General features: G+C 36.0%; 3 protein-coding genes across 3 annotated transcripts; 2 read left to right on the top strand and 1 right to left on the bottom strand.

Annotated features, from left to right (window-relative positions):
- The first annotated feature begins 5,252 nt into the window (after nucleotides 1–5,252).
- LOC132166542 (adenine nucleotide transporter BT1, chloroplastic/mitochondrial) lies at nucleotides 5,253–8,673 on the top strand. The gene is made up of 3 exons (XM_059577373.2): nucleotides 5,253–6,272; nucleotides 7,599–7,760; nucleotides 7,851–8,673. Exons 1-3 carry the CDS (start codon nucleotides 5,688–5,690, stop codon nucleotides 8,322–8,324), a joined length of 1,221 nt encoding a protein of 406 aa, XP_059433356.2. The 5' UTR covers nucleotides 5,253–5,687; the 3' UTR covers nucleotides 8,325–8,673.
- A 1,762-nt stretch (nucleotides 8,674–10,435) lies between these two features.
- LOC132165795 (uncharacterized protein At2g34160) lies at nucleotides 10,436–12,780 on the bottom strand. The gene is made up of 5 exons (XM_059576477.2): nucleotides 12,514–12,780; nucleotides 12,277–12,325; nucleotides 11,486–11,548; nucleotides 11,291–11,355; nucleotides 10,436–10,755 (listed from the first exon to the last, which is right to left on the bottom strand). The coding sequence occupies exons 1-5, from the start codon at nucleotides 12,631–12,633 to the stop codon at nucleotides 10,651–10,653; spliced, it is 402 nt and encodes a 133-aa protein (XP_059432460.1). The 5' UTR covers nucleotides 12,634–12,780; the 3' UTR covers nucleotides 10,436–10,650.
- Nucleotides 12,781–20,222: 7,442 nt separating this feature from the next.
- LOC148583020 (large ribosomal subunit protein eL34) lies at nucleotides 20,223–21,844 on the top strand. Its single transcript, XM_088511687.1, has 4 exons — nucleotides 20,223–20,397; nucleotides 20,535–20,614; nucleotides 21,316–21,425; nucleotides 21,543–21,844. The coding sequence occupies exons 1-4, from the start codon at nucleotides 20,319–20,321 to the stop codon at nucleotides 21,634–21,636; spliced, it is 363 nt and encodes a 120-aa protein (XP_088367813.1). The 5' UTR covers nucleotides 20,223–20,318; the 3' UTR covers nucleotides 21,637–21,844.
- Nucleotides 21,845–22,642: the final 798 nt, after the last annotated feature.

The raw sequence follows: 22,642 nt of genomic DNA, 5'->3' as shown, positions 1-22,642 counted from the left end.
CCAATTAATTGCCTTCTTTTTGTCTTTCTTCTTATTTTGTTTGTTTTTTTCTATTGATATAAGCAATTTCATTTTTATGTCAATGTTTTTTTTCCAAAATAGGGGAGGCTTGGGCCATAATGCCTAGAGAAAATCATGTTAACAACAATCATAATATCTTTCATGGCCCATTTGTACCTTTAACATCTTTATTGTAAGGACAACTGATGCAATGCCGGTGCTTCAAGCATTGCACATAGCAAGTCATCCCTAATTCCTCGATCGTGTTGATACCCAAGCACACAATTAGTGATGTCGTAATAGCGATCTCATCGGTGGGTGCTTACTGCTAAAATAATGATTAAGTGATTAAATTTATATATTCTTACTAGCTTAAGTTTTTTGGACAATCGGTAATTTAACATGATATTAGAGTAAGAGTCTGTTTGGGATTGTGTTTGAGGGGCTTAAAAGTGCTTTTAACACTCAAAAAGCCCATTTGAAGAAAAACATACTCGTTTGGTAAAAAAAATTAAAAGCGCTTTTAAGGGTTCAAGAAGCCTAAAAATGGCCAAAAAACACTTTTGGCAAAAGCTTAAAAATGAAGCTTTTGCTTAAAAGTTCTTTTTGACTTAAAAACTCTATTTCTCAAACGCAATCTCAAACAGGCTTTAAAAGTTCGTATTGAGCCTCACCTATTAAAATGAATTTTGAACCCACGTGTAAAAGGAAAGTGTTAAAGTATTGATTAAATTATTATATTTATTTCTTCTTATCAGTTTAAACTTTTAAGATAAGTGGTGATTTAACAGTTACAGATCCAAGGTGAATCTCATTCATCTCACTACTGGGCTACAATGTCAAGTTTGTATAAATGGGTAGACACATACCCCACAATTCTTCATCCCTTTTTCCCATTGTGGTATGTCATCCAATTATTTTTATTATTTCCGATTTTGTAAATATAATTTGTTTGTAAATAAACATAGTAAATAACAATGCAATTTAAATCAAGAATTTATTTTAGAAAATACGACGATGATTAAAGAAGTTACATGCACGGTAAAAATGCACGTTTATGAAAATAAACGTGTTCAACAATAAATTGTTTATGCGTTCTTATGGGAGATTACTTTCCTTACACTTGAATCCCAACTGTCAACTCCATGAAAAGTCTAGTTTTTTAATCCACATTTTTGCTTTATCATTAGTCGTGTTTTTAAGTCATAAAACCTAAAACCTTTAGGACCTGCGTTGGGATTGCGTTTGATGGGTTTAAAATATTTTTAACACTCAAAAATCTGTTTGAAGAAAAGAGTACTTGTTTGGTAAAAAAATTAAAAGAGCTTTTAAGTGTCCAAAAAACCTAAAAGTGGCCAAAAAGCACTTTTAGCAAAAGCCTAAAAACATATTTAGGATTGCGTTTAAGAAATAAAGTTTTTAAGTCAAAAAAAGCTTTTGGGCAAAAGTTTCATTTTTTAAGTTTTTGCAAAAAGTGCGTTTAAGCTATTTTTATGCTTTTTGGACATTTAAAAACATTTTTAATTTTTTTACCAAACGAGTATTTTTTTATTTAAATTGACTTTTTGAGTGTTAAAAGTACTTTTAGGCTCCTGAAATGTAATGAAGATTTTGTCAAAAAGCTTTTTTTGACTTAAAAGTTCTATTTCTCAAACGCAATCCCAAACAAACTCTTAATTCTACTTTTTGAACTCTACCATTCGAACACCGCCTAAAGACCGTTATAATTGTCCACACGGCCTATTTAGGTGCGTTAGATGGCTAAAAAAGTACTTTGAGTAATTAAAATGTTGTGCTAAACAAAAGTTAGCATGCTTTGTAAAAAATTTCAAAAGTACTTTTTGACTTTTTTACGCTAAAAATGGTCAAAACATATTTTTAGCATAAGCTTTTAAGTCAAAAAATTTTTTTTTTGACTTAAAAGCTCTATTTCTCAAACGTAATCTTAAACAGCCTCTAAATAATAGATAGCACCGTTCTAACGATGACCGCACATTAGCCATTTTTGAACCTATCTTTATCCAAGCTCCAAACGTTTACCTCATATTTGTCACCTAGGTGTCATAGAGTCATAAAGTTACTTAGTTTACGGGCCTTGCGTTTGGGTCTTAAAAATTATAATTTTATCTTAAAATCCTTAAAGTAGTCAATTACCATGCCCATTTTTACTCCTAACAACAAATTTGGAGAAGGAGAATTGATCTATCCAATCCTAACCATGTATCTAAATTAATGAGGAACATTGTTATCACAAATGGCGCTAACTGCATATATAAATTTTTGCATGGTTAGGCTGCAATAGAAGATGTTTAAAGCGGTTCAAGAATCTAGTAGACAATCACTTTGCCCATCCCTAATAGCTGAGCCTGCCGCGCTGCTGTATGTTGTTTTTTGTTTGTTTATGTTGTATTGGCTTTCAAGTTGAGGACGTATAATTTCTGGTGTGATGACTTATCTTTTACGGCCAGTTAAATAAAAACTATTGTTGTAGGGATATGATTTACTCATGTCTTAGACCTAGTCTATTAAGAACAGATCTATGCCATAAATAAAGTTTGTATATAGGTGAGATCGGAAGTCATGGATACGATTTAATTGTTAGATTTTTCGATGTATCTAAGACTTTGTAACCACATAGCTTTTGTCTATGTTTTTAAGAGCTTTATGCTCTATAATGCAAGAGGTTTATGCTCTAAATCTTTTACGGAATGAAAAAAGATTTACCTATTAAAAAATAAAATAATAAAAATAAATAAATAGCTCTTAGTTTTTTTTGTTTTTTTTCTGCATTGATTTGGTTGTTATGACTTATGAGGTTGTTGTAGGGATACCCCATCCCATTTTGTGGTTGTGCTTTGTTGTTTATTTCCCCTCTCCTCTGCTCATGTAAATTGCTTAGAAAAAAAAAATCGTGGATTTTGTGTCAAAACCACGTGATATGAGATTAAACCAATCTTTTATGGCTTAATCTTTATTAGAGTATATTTGAATGACTTTAAAGTCAGAGATTTAATGAAGATTAGATTAGCTTAATTTAGAGATTTAATTATGATTTGATCCCCTAAATTAGATAATTTGATTAAGATTACATTTATGTATAAGCTCTATAAATAGATTATTATCTATTGTAAACAATTCATTCAATAAGAGCTTAATGTAGTCCTATGGGTTTTATCTGTGGATGTAAGTCGTTGACCGAACCACTTAAAATCTTTTCTCTCATTTATTTTATTTCCGCAATTTGTTTCTATTTTTATTTCATTAGGAATTTCTTCTGATCCCTAAATTAGAGAATTTGATCTTCATCAAAACCATAACTTTAAGGTCATTCAAATATATTCTAACAATCTTATACTATCTTGATTATTTTATTTTTTGTGAATGAGATTTTTCTTTTGTTAAAAAGCAAAAATATATTATCAAAAAGCATTGTCAAACGAAACGATTGTTTTGTCATTGAGATAACGTGAGATTATTACGATTTTTAATAGTATTTACAAATTTTCTCTATAAAGTTGATGAGAAAGAGAAATACTATTTTTTTTTTCATGTTCCATCAATTTTTATTCATATTTTTTAAAAATCAACTATTGGATCTGACGTACATGGATTTGAGATGCAAAAATAACTTATCTCAATGTGGAGTAATGCTAGAAGTCCTTCTCAATGTGTGACAAAGTGACCGAATTTTTAAAATTATCATTGGATCAAAATCAAATAGTAATCTATCACAAATCCAATGATAATTTTAAAGCCACAACAATTTCAGATAAACACATGAGATACACAAGGAAAATTGAGTGTGAAAATATATAAAGAAATGTTTGATTTCATTCTCTTATATACATAGTTACATCTTTTGTCCTTCTATGTACAAAAAATGTGCAAATCCACCATTAAATATGAGTGTGGATCTTATATATTCGATGGTAAATTTATAAAAGAAGATAAACAATAAATATGTAAGAGAATGACACCAAATATATCTCATAGTACAAATGCTTCATCAAAGATTTGGCTTCAGATTATTCAATCAAATTATATATATATATATATATATATATATATATATATATATATTGTTGAGCCATGCAGACAAAAACACTTTACATCCGGCTAGCTAAATTGGCCAAAAAGTTGTTGAGCAGCTACCGTGCTTAACAATTTTGCTAAGCACAACATTCATCACATCCAGCTCAGCAATTTTTTGGCTAAATTTTAGCCAAAACATTATCTTTATCTATTTTAGCTACTTACTTTTTTAAAACACTTACATCTCGCTCAATATTTTAACTTATTACTTTTATTATCTCATTTAAATATTATTTCTCCATCATTTAATATCATTTCTTTATTTCATTTTGCTTCAAACGAATACTATATTATATATTATATGCATTGTTGAGGCTAATTACTCAGTACTTGGCAAACATGCTGAGTATTGTAGCTCCTCAACAATTGCTAGGCCATTTTAGCCCGCTGTTGGGGAGGGTTTTTAGCATTTGGCTCAACAAAATAGCCACTTGCTGAGGCTACTGTGAATGCTCTAAGCCATATCTAATATTAATAAAAAATTTGTTTTATCATCCCTTTTCTAATAAAAACTTATTTTATCATTTCCCAATAAAATAAAAAATCAGTCCCTTTCTCCCTCCTTTTGTCAAAGTTATTTTTGCATATTTGAACTTATGGGTATGGTAAAATTTGCAATTTTGGTTTAATCTTTTGGTTTTTTCGTATGGATATTATTAAATTCTTTAATAACATATTCAGTAAATGGTAATATATACTATTAAATTTGTACAATTTAATGTAAATCATAATAATTCTCCACCAATTTCGTTGAAATTGTTCTCTAACCGAACATGTGTACTGCTTTTCTCACTAACCCAATATCCATGAACCGAATCAAAGTTTGTGCAGGGTTTTATTTTTCTTGAAATCAAACTTTAAGAAATATGGTTGTCTGAGAAAAAATAAAAAAAAGAATAGAGAGAAAAAAAAAAAAGAGTAAAGTCCACTTAACTCTCTCAAACTACTACCTCAATGACAATTTACCCATTAAACTATCAATTGCAACAATTTACTATCAAAACTATCATAAAAAAAAAAATAACAATGCACCCTTCAAAGCAAGTCAAATGTGGTTTTTGTTTCTTTCTTTTCTCTTGATCTTTACAAATTGACTGAAAAAACCTTCTCTCTCTCTGTTTTGGGGGGACAAATTAAATGTTGATGTAGACCAGTTAGGTCAAATTCTCAATAGCGCTTCCAAATTGGCGCTCCTAGCTAGGCCATATAAGAGTGTCTCTTCTTGCCCACAAAGGGACAGCTTTTGAATGACAAAGCAATACTCATAGTATTGAAGATTTCGCCACCCTTTCTCTTCTCTGCACAGAGGCAGACAAAACCATCTTCTGATCTCTAGAAATCGAATATTTCAGATATCTTTATTCTTTCTTATTTTTTTCTCTATACGGGTACGATTATTTGCTTCATATTCTCCCAATATTCGTTTTCTGGCCAATTCTTTTGATACCCACTTCATAAAGTTGCGTTTTTTGGGTGCCCATTTGCTTAAAAACCGTTCATTTCCTTCACAAAATTCCGACTTTTGCAGTGCTATAAGCAAAAGTGGTTCTGGGTAGATTGAATACCTTGGGGAAAAATAACTTTGTTTGGTATTCATGGGTAGAAGAGGATTGCAAAGTGTTGTGCGAAGTAACAAAGATGTGGTAGTTTCTAGTTCCGGAATGAAGATCCAATGGAGTCCTCAAGAGGGTAGTTCTCTTTCTGGTGGCATATTTGCAAGCGTTGGCCAAGCAGGAATGGGGTTTGGGATTCCATCAAATCCTCAGAATCCTATAGAGAAAGGCACTAAGTTCCTGTATAGCACTTCACACATGATATATGTGTCAATGCCCGAATCAGGGTTTCGGTTTCCTGGGACTCCGGAATTGGTGACAGGTGAGTCATTGGACGTTGGAGAGGAAGGGCTGGTGAAGAAGAAGCAGAAGAAGGGTGGTCTTAAACTGAAAATTAAGGTTAGTAACCCATCGATGAGGAAGTTGATCAGTGGGGCAATCGCGGGTGCGGTATCAAGGACTGTTGTTGCACCACTGGAGACAATAAGGACACATTTGATGGTTGGAAGCTTAGGACACTCGACAACTGAGGTGTTTCAAAGTATCATGGAAAGTGATGGATGGAAGGGCTTGTTTAGGGGTAATTTGATTAATGTGATCCGGGTTGCTCCAAGCAAGGCTATTGAGGTGTGCAGTTAATAATTCTAAGTTTTATATTTGGATATTGATGCATGGAATGTTATTTTTGAATGTTAGATGGTATATTCTGATAGTCGTGTTGATTGCTAAATTTGACCATTGCTTTGCCGGCTAAATTTTTTTTACCATCATCTGTCTTCTATCGATATATGTATGATTTTTTTTATAAAATATTGACTTGAATTTTAAGTATTCTGTTTTGGCTGTTCCGGACATTGTGTAGGGAAATTTTCATCTTGAAACTATTTGTTGATTCACTTGTTTGTTTCATTCTATCATGAATTTTGAATGATTTACTACATTGTTTGTCGCCCAAAAATATCCCTATATCTCAACAGGATGAAGGTGACGGCCTTCTTTGGGATATAGGGATGCTTCGGCGGTGCTACTTAACCTCAAGTCCCCTTTGGCCTGCCATGGCACTAATTAATTGATGCTTTACTATGCTTGCTTTTGGCATCAATCTCTCTCTAATATATAACCAGAGATAATTCATTTGTTTATTATTGCTTTGGAAACCAGGTTGTCTCATGACTCTCATTGCATACCTGGTTTTCCCCAGTAGTTCAGGATAATTCTTCATACCTTGCTTACTTCTTCTGAATCAGTCTATATATATATACATATAACATACTGTTTAGCTCCCTCTTCCCCACCCTGATCCCCAAAATGAAAAAAAAAAATGTTGTTGATTTTGTGATCCTTTCTTTCAATCAGTTCTATTTCACTTTCCATTCTCCCCGGTAAAAAATAAATGGATGCTGAACATCACCCTCCATGCATCAGATAATTCATATTTTCTTCAAATTAGTTGGGTTTGTATCCTAATATGCTCATGGTATTCAATTTCAAACAAGGTGCAAGTCCTATTGGTGTTTTTATTTCTGTTATTTTTTATAGTATTTCGCCTTCTGTATTGACTGGAGTATATTCAGCAATTTAACAATGCCCATGGTGTCTTTTGGATTCTGAACAAAGCTTTTATGATGCTGACAAGTTTCCATCAATATTAAAAAATTTGGAAGGTGTTCTTGGCACTAAAGATATGTTGTTTCTGATATTTTTTTTTTCTCCTTTCTTTTGATTAGATTCTGATAATAAATTGTTTGATCGTGGAATTGGAATGTCAAGTGACATGTATATGGCTCCAGAATGATTGTTTTTGTCACAAACCTCGAATTACATATTTCACGACTTCTATTTGAAGATGTTCTGGTTTGCTAATGTTAATTTCCTAAATGTACCTTGTATATGCCATGTTAAGTTCATTATATTGACAGGCTCTGTTCTATTTCTGATGGAATCGTTTGGCAGTTACTTGCATTTGAGACGGTTAAGAAGCAGTTGACTCCTCAACCTGGGATACAGCCCAAAATCCCAATTCCTGCCTCATTAATTGCAGGTGCCATTGCTGGAGTTAGCTCGACCTTGGCTACATACCCTCTTGAGTTACTCAAAACCCGATTAACTGTCCAGGTAACTCAAAGAATCTACTAAAACATCATCTTCTTCAATCGGAGTCGTTCTAATTGTTATCTAATATTTTCTTATTTTAACCAATTCTAGAGAGGAGTGTACAAGAATCTCTTGGATGCATTTCTAAAGATTGTGCAAGAGGAGGGGCCTGCAGAATTGTATAGAGGCCTCACCCCGAGTATTATTGGAGTAATCCCGTACGCTGCCACCAATTATTTTGCTTATGATACACTACGAAAAGCTTACAAGAAAGCCTTCAAGGAGGAGGAAATTGGGAGTGTTATGACTCTCTTAATTGGATCAGCAGCTGGTGCAATTTCCAGTACTGCAACTTTCCCTCTTGAGGTGGCTCGGAAACATATGCAGGCAGCCGGAGCTATCAATGGAAGGCAGTACAAAAGCATGCTTCATGCTCTTGTGAGCATACTTGAAAATGAAGGGCTCCCTGGTCTGTACAGAGGATTGGGTCCCAGCTGCGTGAAGTTGGTCCCTGCTGCTGGGATATCTTTCATGTGCTATGAGGCATGCAAGAGGATACTGATTGATAAAGAAGGAGATGATTAAACCTTGGAAGAGGCAGAATTTTATCGTTCCTTTTCTGAAAAAAAATTTATGGCCTTTTGAGTTCATAAAATTTTTAGATAAGAGGAAAATTCAGTTTCACAATGGGCGAAATTGGCTTACATTTTACATTTTTTTGGAATTTCGTTTATTATTATGAGGCTTTAGCTGCAGGATCTTTATTTGAGATGATAATTAAAGTGTTTTTTTAGCATTACTGTTTCTTAGAATTTGTCTTTGATACCTTTTTTTGACTTTTGTATTGTGGTCAGGGGTTGATGAATTGCGTAACACTCCTCCCAGTTTTTGAATTCTTGTGAATCTTTGAAAACATTTTTTTGATTGTAAACTATGAATGGATATGCTAATAATTTCATCCTTAAATGCAGTAGCAAACTAAGGAATTAGGATCCTCTTTATTTCATTTGAACTAGAGAATATCCAATTAGTATAGTAAAAGGGTATTTTTGTCCCCTCAAAAAGTAAAAGGACAAAATTATCTCTCTACTATAACTAACTAAATATTATTCAGTTTATTTGAACAGGAAAAGATCCCCTAATCCAACTTAGGAATGGGTGCTTATCCTTTTGTTGCTTTTATTTTTCATCTATCTACCTCTACCTTCCATCGTTCTGTTCTCTTTCACTTTATGGCTCATGTCCTCACATGCGAACTATACGTCCCCACCAGTATCATGGATCTTTTACAACATATCCAGTCTCTTGGCTTTCCTTCGAAGAACCTTTTTGGACCTTTAGATTTTTTAGATCCAAAAATGAACTTTAACAAAATCTGTTATTGTTGGGCTTCTGCCTCGCCGATATCCTTCAACTATTGTATATACAACTCTTAGTTTATCAGGGTTCTTGGAATGTGAATAAGAGCTAAGTGTTTAATGCAATGAGAGTTGTTATAATCAGCTTTGCTGATAGCATTCTCACTCGACTCTCCGCCAACAAGGACTCCCTCTTTGGCAGTGGGTGGTCAATCTTCTCTATGGTTTAATGTTTATATTTGGCTAGATGTACTTACAAGTTACAAAAAACACACAAGTACATTCCCGCTTGCTCTCATACTCTCGTTTATTCTACACATGTTTTCTCTTCTTTTTTCTTTTTGTTTTTGGAAGATGCCATACATCCATGCCTCACCAGTGAAGAGTCTACCGTTTTTCACTGGAGATGGACTAGAATTACAGTGAGAAAACTTCATCTTCAGTGAATAACCAAGCATTGAGAAACATGCTGATTTTTAGTTCAACGAGATATCCATTGCATTTAGACATTATTGTTTTTCTTCCATATGAATAAGATTTAATCCCATCAACTCAATTTCTACGTCCATCAGTTAGAGATTGTCAGCCTCATTCTGAGTTTCACTGCAATTTAAGTTGCGATAAAAGAAACTTACAACTATAGGAGACATTTGCTTCCAGTCCCAGGGATGTACAAACAATAAAAACATTGTAAAATTTTATAGCAAAATCAATGAGAAATGCTTTTGAGTGTCAAATTTTTTTACCAAAATATGAGTGCCAAAATGATATAAAGCTTATTCATTGATTAGCTGTAGTATTTCTCTTTATTAATTATTTTGATCATCTCCCATAAATACGCTCAACATCATTTTAGTAATCATCTTTTACCCTATAATTTCTCAAAATCAATAGCAATGCACATACTAGGGAAAAACTAAAACTCTAAACATTCTAAAACTTCAGCACTATTCAATGTCCACGATGTAGACGTCAAACCACACATATAACAGAAATAACAAGAACATTGAACCCTCGTGCTAAAACAATATCAAAGAGCATGTTCGGGATATTCCCCTAAAGAAAAATAGTGATATCGATTTAATATCAACTATTGAACCTACCCCAGCTTGGGGGTGTAGATGCATGCAAAGCTTTGAAAACCCAGATCAATTTTACAAATACATTGCTTAGATTAACCTTCAAAAAAAAAAAAAAAAAAAAAACTTGAGTAGCAGTAGCTCATAAGCTTCTTCCTTTTTAAACTCATCTTGTAGAGTTCAAATAGTAAATATTAATTCAACCATAATCTTTCAAATGTGATGATATTCCAAACACCATAGAAGCCAAAAATTCAGATAAAGAAAAAAAATCAGATTTTGAATAGCAAGCAGATTTGGTTTCTACACTAAAGCAAAATTTTCACGTTTACCAAAATCATTAGGACCAGAATATCTTAGATAGCTACAAATCTTCTATAAATAAAATTTGTCTGATTAAGTACATTCACCAGTACCAGGACCACAAAAGCAAAATCAAAACAAAACAAACCAGATACTACGAAACAACCCCCTTCAACTTTGCTCTTCACCATCTCCTCCACCTGCAGCTTCCCTTTCCTCTGCAGCCGCCGCCATCAACTCATCAAAGTTTTCAGTCTTCCCCAGCAATATTTCAATCTGACGACATAAAAAATATTAACCATCTGTGACCAACCTCACAACAGGATATTTAAAAACTTTTCAAAATTACAGTGACTATAAATTGTGGGAAATTCACCAAGATGACATATCAATATAAAGAATACATCTGTACGTGCGCTTGTGCGTCTTTATGCGCGCATGTGTTTCACTAGATTATGTGTGTGTGTGCGTCTTTATGCGCGCACGTGTTTCACTAGATCTAACACCCAACTTTCACCATCTGAATATAACAATGTAGCAGAAGTACTCACAGAATAACTAGAAATACCTAATTTGATTCCTTTGAGGCTAAGACAAATGCATTAGATGGACCTCATTCTGCAACCCCAACTTGACATGCATGTTGGGTAATATTTTTTTTAATAAGTAATTGGCCTTGAGGGGAGGGGGAATGGGAGATTAAAACTAGTGACCTCTACTTCAAATGGCATGATCCCCAGCTGATTGAACTACCCTTGGGGTTGTATGTTGGGGAAAGTATTGCAAACATGAATATTCGCATCAATTTTACCTTTGCTTTTTGGATGGGTCTTCCCCTAGAGTCATCCTTTATATCGACAGTTGAGGTCATGATCTCTGCAGAGAGTGAATGTTATTTTCTATGAGAATCAGAAGTAAACTGTATGCTTAAAATATTACACAAATATAGGGAAGACAGAAAAGCTTTTTTTTTTTTTTGATAACTAGGGAAGACAGAAAAGCTTACTCTTCTCAACAGCCAATCCATTATTTTTCAAAATTTCTGCTATAGTAACAACCGTGGCAATAGCTGCAAATATAACAAAATAAACACATTAACAGATACAATGCTGCAATGAAGTACTGAGATTTGTCATTTCAAAGCAGAAGAAGCAACAAGTCCTAACACATGCCCACCAATAACAGCTACAATCAAATTATCCACATGGAAAGAATTTCGACAACTTAAGCTGAGCAACGCATATCACCATCAGTTCTATTTAACTTTTGCACACCAATCAAGGAGTATAACACATCATATGATATTTAACTATACAAAAGGCATATCAAATGCACATGACCATAGTCCAAGAGTAACGGAGCAGTCCCTTGAACATATATCTGGTGACTTTTACCAAACCAGTAGCAGCAGTCATCAGAAGCAAAAAAGGATTAAAATAACAAAGCAGAAAAAATTCTATCTTCCCGGAAACCAAGGCAGAGAATGCTTAAAGGCATATTAGAAACTATACTCCAATTTATTACAATTGAATTGCATTACAATTTTTTTTATATAAGTAATTGGCCCAAGGGGAGGGTGGATTCGAACTAGTAAATTACATTACTACTTCACTCCAAATCACAAATATCAAGAGGACAACCCCAAAACTCCAGATGAATCGCGACCACATCATCATATTTAGACAATGAATCCCAATTCCCACGAGAGTTAAAAATAAGTGAAAGGGAATCTAGGAAATGAAGAAAACTGAACAAATATATTTTCAGAAACATGGATATAACCGAATGCAAAATTACCCATTCCAAGGGCAGACAGCTCAACCTCGTTATGCTGTTGCATATACCTCTGCAACACAAAATTGAAGATCAATGACACCCATCATTAATCGAATACAAGAGGCAAATCATAATCCCTAAAAGACATTAAATAGCAGCAAGTTATGCAGATTTAGTATAACCGTACCAAATACCTAAAACCCAGATCGCAAAAGGTACATGCACTTAGTGAGAGAGAGAGAGAGATAGAGAGAGAACCTTGGCGAGATTGACATAGAAGAACAAGGGTTTCTTGGTGTTGGAGACTTGGATCCGATTCTTCTTGTGGGCGTCTCCGACCAGGTTTATGGCATTCACTCCCTCCGTGATCTCTTCCATTGAGTTCGGCTGACCTAAACCCTAAACCTAAATTTCTCTCTTTATCCGATGAGATTCGAGATTGGTGTCAGAGGGGAAAGGAACGACGCAAAAGCTAAGCACTTTGAGAAATAAGCCAAAAGGTCTCCCTTTTCTGGAACAGTGGATTTGGTTACTATTTATAGTGAGAGAACAAAGGGTAAGCTAATCTGCCCTATTCTTAAATGTGCCTTAAAATAAAATGTGTCTACTTCATTTATTTCTTGTTATATATATATATATATATATATATATATATATATTTTTTTTTTTTTGACATGTCGACACAAGAAGGGGAGGGAGATTCGAACCAGTGATATTCGCTTCATTAGACGTAGTCCCAGCGAATTGAGCTATCTCTTGAGGACTTGTTATATTTTTATTATTCTTTGATGTCCAATCTTTGGATTGTGCCATAAAATAAAATAAAAACAGCAAATTTTCTCTTAAAACAACCAACAATCCTGATTTAATTTAGAAAAAAAAAAGGCTAAATTGTCGGGAGAATGAATTCTTAAACACGTAACAGGATAAATAATAGGTTGTGAGGAAACATATTTATATATACCTTTTAGATTTTGAGTGAATCTCGGCATTTTACAAACAAAAGGTTTAAAAATAAATTTTTGCTTATTTTAATTATTCAACCATACTTAAAAATAAAATAAAATAAAATAAAAAATCAACTTGTAGAGGTGGAGATAAACATTGATAATAAGGAACAGTATAAACCTCCTACTACCGCATTACTATTGCACCATAGTACAACAAATAATAAAAAGACTTGACTTAAATAAACACTATAACTATCCTTATTTAATAGAAATTTACTCCAGATTATTTGTGTAACATACTTCTTCTTTGTTACTACTATAGGTATTGTCTGTCTCTCTCTCTCTCATATGCAAAGTCCCTTTACCTTATTTGTCAAGCACCACTCTCCCCGGAGTCCATGATGGTGTAAGCTTCATCAGCTTGAATCCAGCTAGTTCTAGTGATCTTTCTCCTACTGTGACCTCCAAGCTCACATGATGCTACAATTGGTGTTTTAACAGGCAAGTCCGCCTTTGGTTTGCTACTTCAAACTACCATTTATAGCAGTCTTATTCTTGGCTGAAGAGCCAAGAATCAAATAGGCTGGGGCAACTTTTTGGCTCATTCCCAGTAAACTTTAAATTTAGGTTGCACCATACTGATTGTTTTGGGGTGTTTTGTAGGGTTACCTCGCCCTTATTTTTGTGTTGTGATAGATGCTATATTTCTCTCGTTCTTATCATCCCTTTGTAATTGCTTTGAAAAAAAAATAGTGACAATTCTTGCTTTGTCTAATCCACAAACTCGTAGGTCTCACTTTCTCCCTGAGGCATTTCGGTTTAGTTTTGAAATAATAATTTGAGTTGAAGAAAAATGTGAATATTGAATAGAATCTTGGAGATTATCAGAGCCACCTTTTGTGGCCTTCAATAAATGTCTTTGACGTTTTTCGGCGCTCCCTTCAGCGACCTCCCAATTTCGGTCATCGGCGCGCCGCCAAGCGGTTTTCTGCTTAAAATCTCGTTCACTCCTTTGGATCTACAGATTTGTGGAAGATCCACAGCCATCGGCCCTTCGAGCTCCTCCACGCTCCTTCGGCAATTTCTGCCTAAGCCAATCGCCACCGTGACTCCTCTTGGCCAAATAACCACCAAAAGTGGTGTCTTGGCCCCATAACGGTGGATCTGTGCAATTTCAGCCTATTCCAGCTTTGCACGCGCCTCCACGCTCCGCCCTCAGCAACTGCCGTCGCTCCAACGCGCCAACACGCGCGGCTGCCGCTCCTCCGCACGCCTCCACCTATGTTGGATCTTCGTGGTTTTCACTCTGTTCGATAGATCCGGGCCAGACGAGGTGAGAGCCGTCGAGTACAGCCTCATCGGAACCTCCACGCGCCGTTAGAAGCTTTTGACGTTCAATCCACGCGCCGCCACGTTGACCTGATCAGCAAGGGTGCCGGTCCTCTCCATAGATCCGCCGCAGGCCGTCAATAATATGTCTAGAAATCCACCAGAAGACATAGGACGCGCCCCCATGCGCAGCAGGAATTCTCTGCGCATGGGCCTCACGCCCCCTAGTGCGGCCACTGGTGAGGCGCGTGTACTTCACGCGCTTGATGATTTTCCCTCTTTGCCAGCCATGTGTCAATCCCTCATACTGCCATGTTAGCCCTAAGCTGTGTCATCCAGACTCCAGTGCCACGCCAGCGAATTTGCCACGTCAGTTGTGCCACATCAGTAGGTGCCACATCATCCTTTGCCACATCATCACTTCGTTCACGTCAGCGGATCTGCCACGTCATCACCTTGACATGGTTGACTTTTCCTTCGTTGACCGTTGACTTTGACTTTGACCACTGAAAAAGTTGACCAGGTGTTTCCTACTCAATTTTTCATCCTGATTTCAAATTTGTGGTCTATTTTTGCTTTTGGCATTTCTATATGGTAGAAAACAAGATTCTTCTCCAAATTTAGGCGCTTGTTTTGTGCGGTTCAAGTTGGTTCATGCATTGTTCAATTTGGTTTCATAGCCTTTTTCTTTGGCACAGTTCAATCCGGTTCATTCTTCTTGCGGTAGGCACTCTCGGGTCAGACCAATCTTTCCTTAGGTCCATGGGTTTTCGGGCCAAAGAAACCCTTTCAACCGGCCCACTTATGCCTTGTCAAATGCCGCCATCACCGGTCACTGCAGCCTTTCCTAGGCCATTGATCCATTACTAGTGAGAATTTTTTGGGTCAGACCTTTCAATAGTCCAAGGGTTTCAGGCATGATTAGCCTTTTCAACTGGCCCTACTTATCTCAGCCGACCAGGCGAGACTGTCTACTAGTTAGAATTTTTGGGTCAGACCTTTCAACGGTCCAAGTGTTCCAGGCATGATTAGCCTCTTCAACTGGCCATTTTTCTCCCTACTTAGCTCAGCCGGCCAGGCAAGACGGTCTATTAGTTAGATGGGTCAGACATTAGTTCAGCCGACAAGGCGAGACGGTCCAAGGGTTTCAGGCATGATTAGCCTTTTCAACTAGCCCTGCTTATCTCAGCCGACCAGGCGAGACTGTTTACTAGTTAAAATTTTTTGGGACAGACTTTAGCTCAGGCGAGACGGTCCAAGGGTTACGGGCCAAACAAGCCCCTTTTAACTGAACCTACTTTTCTCAGCCGAGCAAGCGAGCTCTTCATTATAGTATATGGTTTTCAAGTCAAATTACCACCAAGTGAACCAAGCTCCAACTTAAATGCGTAGCTCAATTCAGGCAGAATCCATCGGTCTCTACCAACTTTTATGGCGTTTCTCCGGCAACTCTTTCGGCACAAGCGACTTTTTCGGCGAATTCATTTTTTTTTCCCTTTTCTTTTATCCAAACTCAAGTTTACACATTAAGTTTGAGGGGGGATGTTAAGAATATTATGTTAGGGTTATTTACTTGTTATTTACTTCCTTAGGTATTATTAGTCTATTAGGTTTACCTTTCTTTAGTCTACTAGATTTACCTTTCCTTAGTCTATTAGGTTACTTACCTCAAAGTTCAGGCTCTATGCGACCGTTCTAATCGTTCTCATGTGCACCTTTACTAACAATGCTAAGAATCTCCACAGATTCATGGGTATTGGGTGGTCTTGGCCATCTCTCAACTCCAAAAGTTAGATCAAAAGGTAGGGGTGTCAAAAATTATCGAGGAACCGAAACCGGGAAACCGAGGACCCGGTTCCAGTTCTGGTTGGGAAAAACCAAAAACCGGGTACACCAGTTTCGGTACCCGGTTTTTATCAGGAACCGGGATAATTTTATATATATTTTTATATTTTAATTTTTTTTTAGGTTTAGGTTAGGACCTTTACTCCCTATGCCCTCTTTTTTTCATCTTCATTTCTCGCGCACATGCAGTCACACCGTCGCCCATTCCGCCTCTGCCCTCTTTTCTCATTTTTTTCTTCCAACACCCGGCCTCTCTCTCTCTCTCTCTCTCTCTCTCACATCTCACTCGTCTTGATGTCTTCACTCCACCGGCGCTGCCACTCCTCTATTTTTCCCCATTTCATACTTTTCCCTTTTCTCTTCTGCAATGAATGGGAGAGAGAGAGACGAACTAAGTGAGATTCTTGAATATTGGGGGTTTTTTGTTTGGGCTAAATTGTGTGGGTTTTTTGGTTGGTTGAGTATGAAATTCTAGTTCTAATTAAGATGTTCTTGGGGTTTGTTTTGAGGTGGTTTTGCTGGGGTGTTCTCTGCCATGGCCGAATTGTGGAGTTTTGGGTTGTTAATTTTCTGGTTTTGCTAGGGTGTTCTCTGCCATTGCCGAATGGTGGAGTTTTGGGTTGTTAATTTTCTGGGTTTTGCTGGGGTGTTCTCTGCCATGGCTGAATGGTGGAGTTTTGGGTTGTTAATTTTATGGGTTTTGTTGGGGTGTTCTCTGCCATGGCCAAATGGTGGAGTTTTGGGTTGTTAATTTTCTGAGTTGATTTCATAGATGAGTTTGAGTTTTGGTTTGAATGTTTTCTTGAGTGTTTATAATAATGGAAAAACAACATTGCTCTTGTATGATTACATCTGTAATGGGAGTTTGGCTGGATTACTCCATGAGAAGAGGATGTTCTTGGACTAGGATGCAAGATTTTTGTGGCTGGGTCCAGCAAGAAAGTTGCCGGAGAAGGTGACCGTGGGTCACATCAAACAATTTTCTTAAAAAACGGGTTATCGGACTGGGTACAAACTGAAACCTGAAAAACTGGTTACCAGACCTTGTTCCTGGTTCTGGTTGCCTAAAACCAAGAATTGGGTACTCCAGTTTTGGGCCTTTTGGCCAAAAACCGGGAAACCGGATCGGGTTGACACCCCTATCAAAAGGTGAGACTTTCCTTCACATTTATAAACTTATCATCAGCCCCTTCCACAACCGATGTGGAATAACCCCAACAATCTCCCCCTCACACATCGGGCCCTAAGTCGGAGTAGCGATAACCCGTTTCTCCCGTGGACTATTAGGCCGAGACTTGTTGGTAAACCTAAGCTCTGATACTAGTGTTGGGTGGTCTTGGGCATCTCTCAACCCCAAAAGTTAGCTTAAGATGTGAGATTTTTCCTCACACTTATAAACTCACCACCAGCCCCTTCCACAACCGATGTGGAATAACTCCAACAATGGGAAATATAACCCTTCTTTAATTTTGTTGTGAATTTTTCACGTGTTTGGCAGTTGATGTTGTCTTAGATTTTGGAACATTATGAAGTTAAAATATGCACAGCTACTTCCTCGGATGGGGTACCTAGAAACATTGAGAAGAAAGGTTTAAAAGCTTGTCATGGTGAGTCGATAGGAAATACATGCGATGCATATGTCAATAAGAGACTTGAGAAAAAACTCTTATTCCTTGAAGAAAAGAGAATGTAGTCTAGTGTGTGCTTCAAATGCATAAATGATGTGCTTACCTTCCCTTTTGTACTTCAGTCTTCCTAACCCAAGGCCATGCCTTCCTCGTATAGTTTTACCACGTGTGGCCTTTTGGCTGGGTGGCATGAAGCCAATTTGTAGAGGGTGGTTCACTAGCTTTGGCAAGGGGTGTAACCCTTCTCTATTGCGGGAGAGGCAACCTTTAATGTTAAAGTGTTCAACTCCTCCGATGATAGAGGAGAATGGTGTCCCCTACCTTCATGGGAGAGGAGCCATTTTGACAAAATGGTGTAAAGATGAAAACAAAACTATCCTTATCTTTTAAGAAAAGGACAATTATGTCCCAACATGTTGGCTAAATGGCTCCTCACCATTTCATTTGAAATGAGAGGATCCATTTCCACCTTCATGTTCCCTTTTTACAAGTAAAGGAAAATATTTGGTGTCGTGCAACCCTATTGTAAGCTTTTTGCAGCCGCAAAAATGGGTTGATGGGCGAATTTGGGCTTGGGCTAATCGTTGCTTGAAATGGGCTTATAGGTCCATGCTCCATGGGTGAAATCCATGTGTATAAATTGCCCTCCATTCTTGCAGTTGGCCTAGACCATTAGCCAACGTGCAGAAATTGATGCCTTAACTATGGAATAAGATATTTTATTTCATTTGAAATTGAGAGTATCAATTTAGTGTAAAATGATGGGTAATATTATCTTAACATTAAAGTTGAATGACAAAATATACAATATTACAATTTTTTTTTTACACTCAATGGATACTATCAATTTCATTAAAGTTGAAGGACAAAACCACCGTTTCACCTATAGATCCAAAACAATAGCCACACGAAGGAAGGAGATGTTGCCATGCGGTAGTAGTTCAAGGTTGCGTACTCATTTATGTAAGTTTTTTTTAGGGGAAAACACGCTTTACTCTCTGAACTATCCACCCATTTGCATTTTTAACCTCAATGTTTAGAAGTGACACTTTACCCCCCCAAACTTCCAAATTGTTGCAATTTAACCAATCTGACTTTTTTTTTTCCCAAAATGCCCCCATCCCAAGTTTAAAAAAATTAAAAAATTAAGGGGTGGCTTAATTTTTTAATTTTTTAATTTTAATTTTAATTTTTTTAATTTTTTTATTTTTTTTAACTTGGGATGGGGGCTTTTTGGGAAAAAAAAAAAAGTCAGAATGATCAAATTGCAATAATTTGGAAGTTTGGAGGGGTAAAATACCACTTTTTAAACATTGGAGTTAAAAGTAAAAACGAATGGATAATTTAGGGGGTAAAATGTATTTTCCTTTTTATTTTTTATTTATTTATTTTTATATGTAATTCAAGTTTTTTAATTCTTCGGCAAGTAAAAAAAGCATTGTCATATTCTTCTTGTATCACTTCAAAAATAATATGACTTTAAAATCACAATTTATTTTATGATAGATCACTATTGAATTCTGATATAATGATAATTTTAGAAGCCACATCATTTTTAAAAAGAAAAAAAAAAAAAAAACATTTAGCACTACTCTTCTTCGACAGAAAATTCTTAGGGTCCGTTTGCGGTTTCAATAAGTGTGATTTTAAAAATAGTATTTTTAAAATCACTACTTTTTAAAATCGTAAAGGCGTTTGGTAAAACATGTTAAAAAATATTTTTTTATTAAATATTTGTTATGCGAATTCATGATTTTGGTTTAAATTCGCACTTTTTCAAATAAGTACTCTCTAACCTGCTTATTGAAATTGCAATTTTTTTTTTCTATTTTAAATTAAGTGTTTTTTAAATCACAATGTCAAACGCTTTACATTTTATGATATCTTTAATAACGGCACACCATTAATAAATGAGTTAATACTCTCTTAATTTGTATTATTTAAAATATGATTTTTTATTTTGTTAACACATCTAAAAAAAAACATAGACGAGGCTGAAGCTGAACCGGGTTGATCTACCATTTAATAGGCTTTTTAACTTGGCTTGGCTTAATACTCAAGCCGACTGATGCTACAGAGCACGACTTTGGTCAGTTGCTAGAATTAGCCTACTCAAGCTATAGTCGAGCCGAGGCCGCCGAGTATCTGGCTCGGGCCGATTACAGCCCAATTTGACTCCTCACAGCTGTCCGATCTAGGGCATTAAACACTCGAAACCCTCAAATATATTTCTCTCTACCACGCAGTTCCTAGCCTCCTCTGCCATCGCCCAAAGCCCTAGTGGAGAGAGAAAGCTCAGAGGTTCTCAAAGATGGTTCAACGTCTCACATATCGCACGCGTCACAGCTACGCAACCAAATCCAACCAACACCGTATCGTCAAAACTCCCGGTACGCCCTTCATCTCTCTTTCATCCTTAGTCTTTATTTTTATGGGTTTTATATATTCAGTGCATATGCGAGGGATTTGGTTTGGGATTTTGATTTTATTTGTTGGGTTTTTGTGTTTGATGTTTTGGGTGTAATAGGAGGGAAGCTAGTGTACCAGACCACTAAGAAGAGGGCGAGTGGCCCTAAGTGTCCTGTTACTGGCAAGAGGATCCAAGGGGTATGAAGGCCATCTCAGTTTTTTTCAATGGTTTCTTGGCTTTTTTCTTTTTTTTTTTTTTTCTTGAGATCTGAACTTTTCATTTTTGTTCTATCATTTTGAGGAGTTTATGCTGCTTTCATGTGATTCATTGTTTGGGTGAAATCTGCAAAAGAAAAAAAAAACTTTTGCTGTAATGTGTGAATGGAATTGAAGACGTAGAGTTAAATTCTAGGGAGAATGTTGTTATTATATTTCTTATTAACGTTTTGTTGTTGGGTTGGTCAATAGATGAACGAGCACAATTGAATTGTATATTTGATGACAAATTTTCAACAATTGATAGTGTTTGCTACGTTTCTTCATTATTCTAATAGGGTTCTGTTTTACAGTGTTGCATGACCTCTGTACTTTGTTGAGAAAAGAAATGACTTCTTTCTTGAATTTAAGCATGCTTACGAGTTAATGGCCAAAAAAGCATGTAACTCATCTTTTTGCTGTACAAAAACATCAATTTATCTTAAATCACATATCTTGCTAAATGGAATAATTCAAGTTCTGTTGAATGTGTTGATACTATACTTTTGAGTTTTGATTTATAGCAAGTTATGATTGATATTGTTATAATGCAATTATGGAGATAATGTGTGATTTATGTCTTGTCCACCTGAATTATTACTACACTTTCTGCCATGATACAAAGCTTGCTGCTGTGTTTGCAGATTCCTCATTTGAGACCTGCTGAGTATAAGAGGTCTAGGTTATCGAGGAACCGGAGGACTGTTAATAGGGCTTATGGTGGAGTTCTTTCTGGTGGTGCTGTAAGGGAAAGGTTTGTTTTTCATAGACACAAGGATTAACAGTTTATCCATCTCTCTTTCTCTTTTGTGTGTGCTTGCCTTGGGTTGTATTAAATGAGCATCCGAAATTTGTCCCTACTGTTTTGTAGGATTGTTCGAGCCTTTTTGGTGGAAGAGCAAAAGATTGTGAAAAAGGTCTTGAAGATTCAGAAGGCAAAGGAGAAGGTAGCCTCAAAGAATTAAGATTCAAGCAGTTTATATGAGTTTCAAGCAGCTTTAGTGTAGTTTTTGCAATGCCAGAGCATTTAAAAGTAATTTGAGATTTTCTGGGTTGGATCTTTTATCCTTTTTGTGCGTTTTGCTTTGGCTGGATTAAACCATGATTTGTATTTTCTATTGCCCCATTTTGTCGACAAATCAATTATGCTAAGATTTTAACTTGTTTTTATTATTTTTCTGTTGGTGGTGATAATATATATATGTACACTTCATCTTAGATTGTTATAACTTTAATGTGAAGTCATATTAGTTTTCTACCCTTTTTAAAAAAAAGGTCCGCCTCAGATATTTCGTAAGCATTAATTGTCATTTTGTGTTTATTTTTAATCCTCAAACCTGTATGCTATTTTTGTGATGTTTTCTGCGCTGTAGTCAATGGGTCATATTGGAAATAGATAACGTTCTCGTTTAAAAAATTGGAGAAGAGAGTAAGAACTTGTAGGAGAAGCTCAAGGAACTGAACGTTAAAAAGCTTGTTGAGGAAGTACTTGTAATTTTACAACATCCCTTGGAGGACCTGTGCAATCCTTTTATTTATTTATTTTTTCTAAGAAAATGTTTTTGTTTTAAAAAAGAAACCCCTTTTTTTGGGAATTGGGAAATAGTCATTTCGAATGGTTAAGTATGGTAGGGAACATAATCCAAAAATAAGAAAAATAGAGCTTTAAAAGAATTAAGTAAATATTCTACGGGAAAGCACCAATAATAGCATTTCTCCCATTCATTATGCGTGTGGATTGTAGATAGCCAGCAAGAAATTCCTCTCTCTCACACAACATTCTTATACACAGCACTGCCCTTGTACCATCACAGCCTCTCCCTCTCCTCCCACTTCCCTTCTCCCTGGCTCTGTTCTACTTTCTAATTATAGTTTTGACGACCTTGCCTTTTAACCCTGTTTTTTTTTTTTTTTTTTTTTTTTTTAAAAAATGTTAGGGTTTACTAAGAGAAGCTTATCAAACTGATGTGT

The sequence above is a fragment of the Corylus avellana genome, chromosome 11, assembly GCF_965113065.1.
Source record: "Corylus avellana chromosome 11, dhCorAvel1.hap1.2, whole genome shotgun sequence".
NCBI lineage: Eukaryota > Viridiplantae > Streptophyta > Magnoliopsida > Fagales > Betulaceae > Corylus > Corylus avellana.
This window is presented reverse-complemented; position numbering and strand designations above follow the sequence as displayed.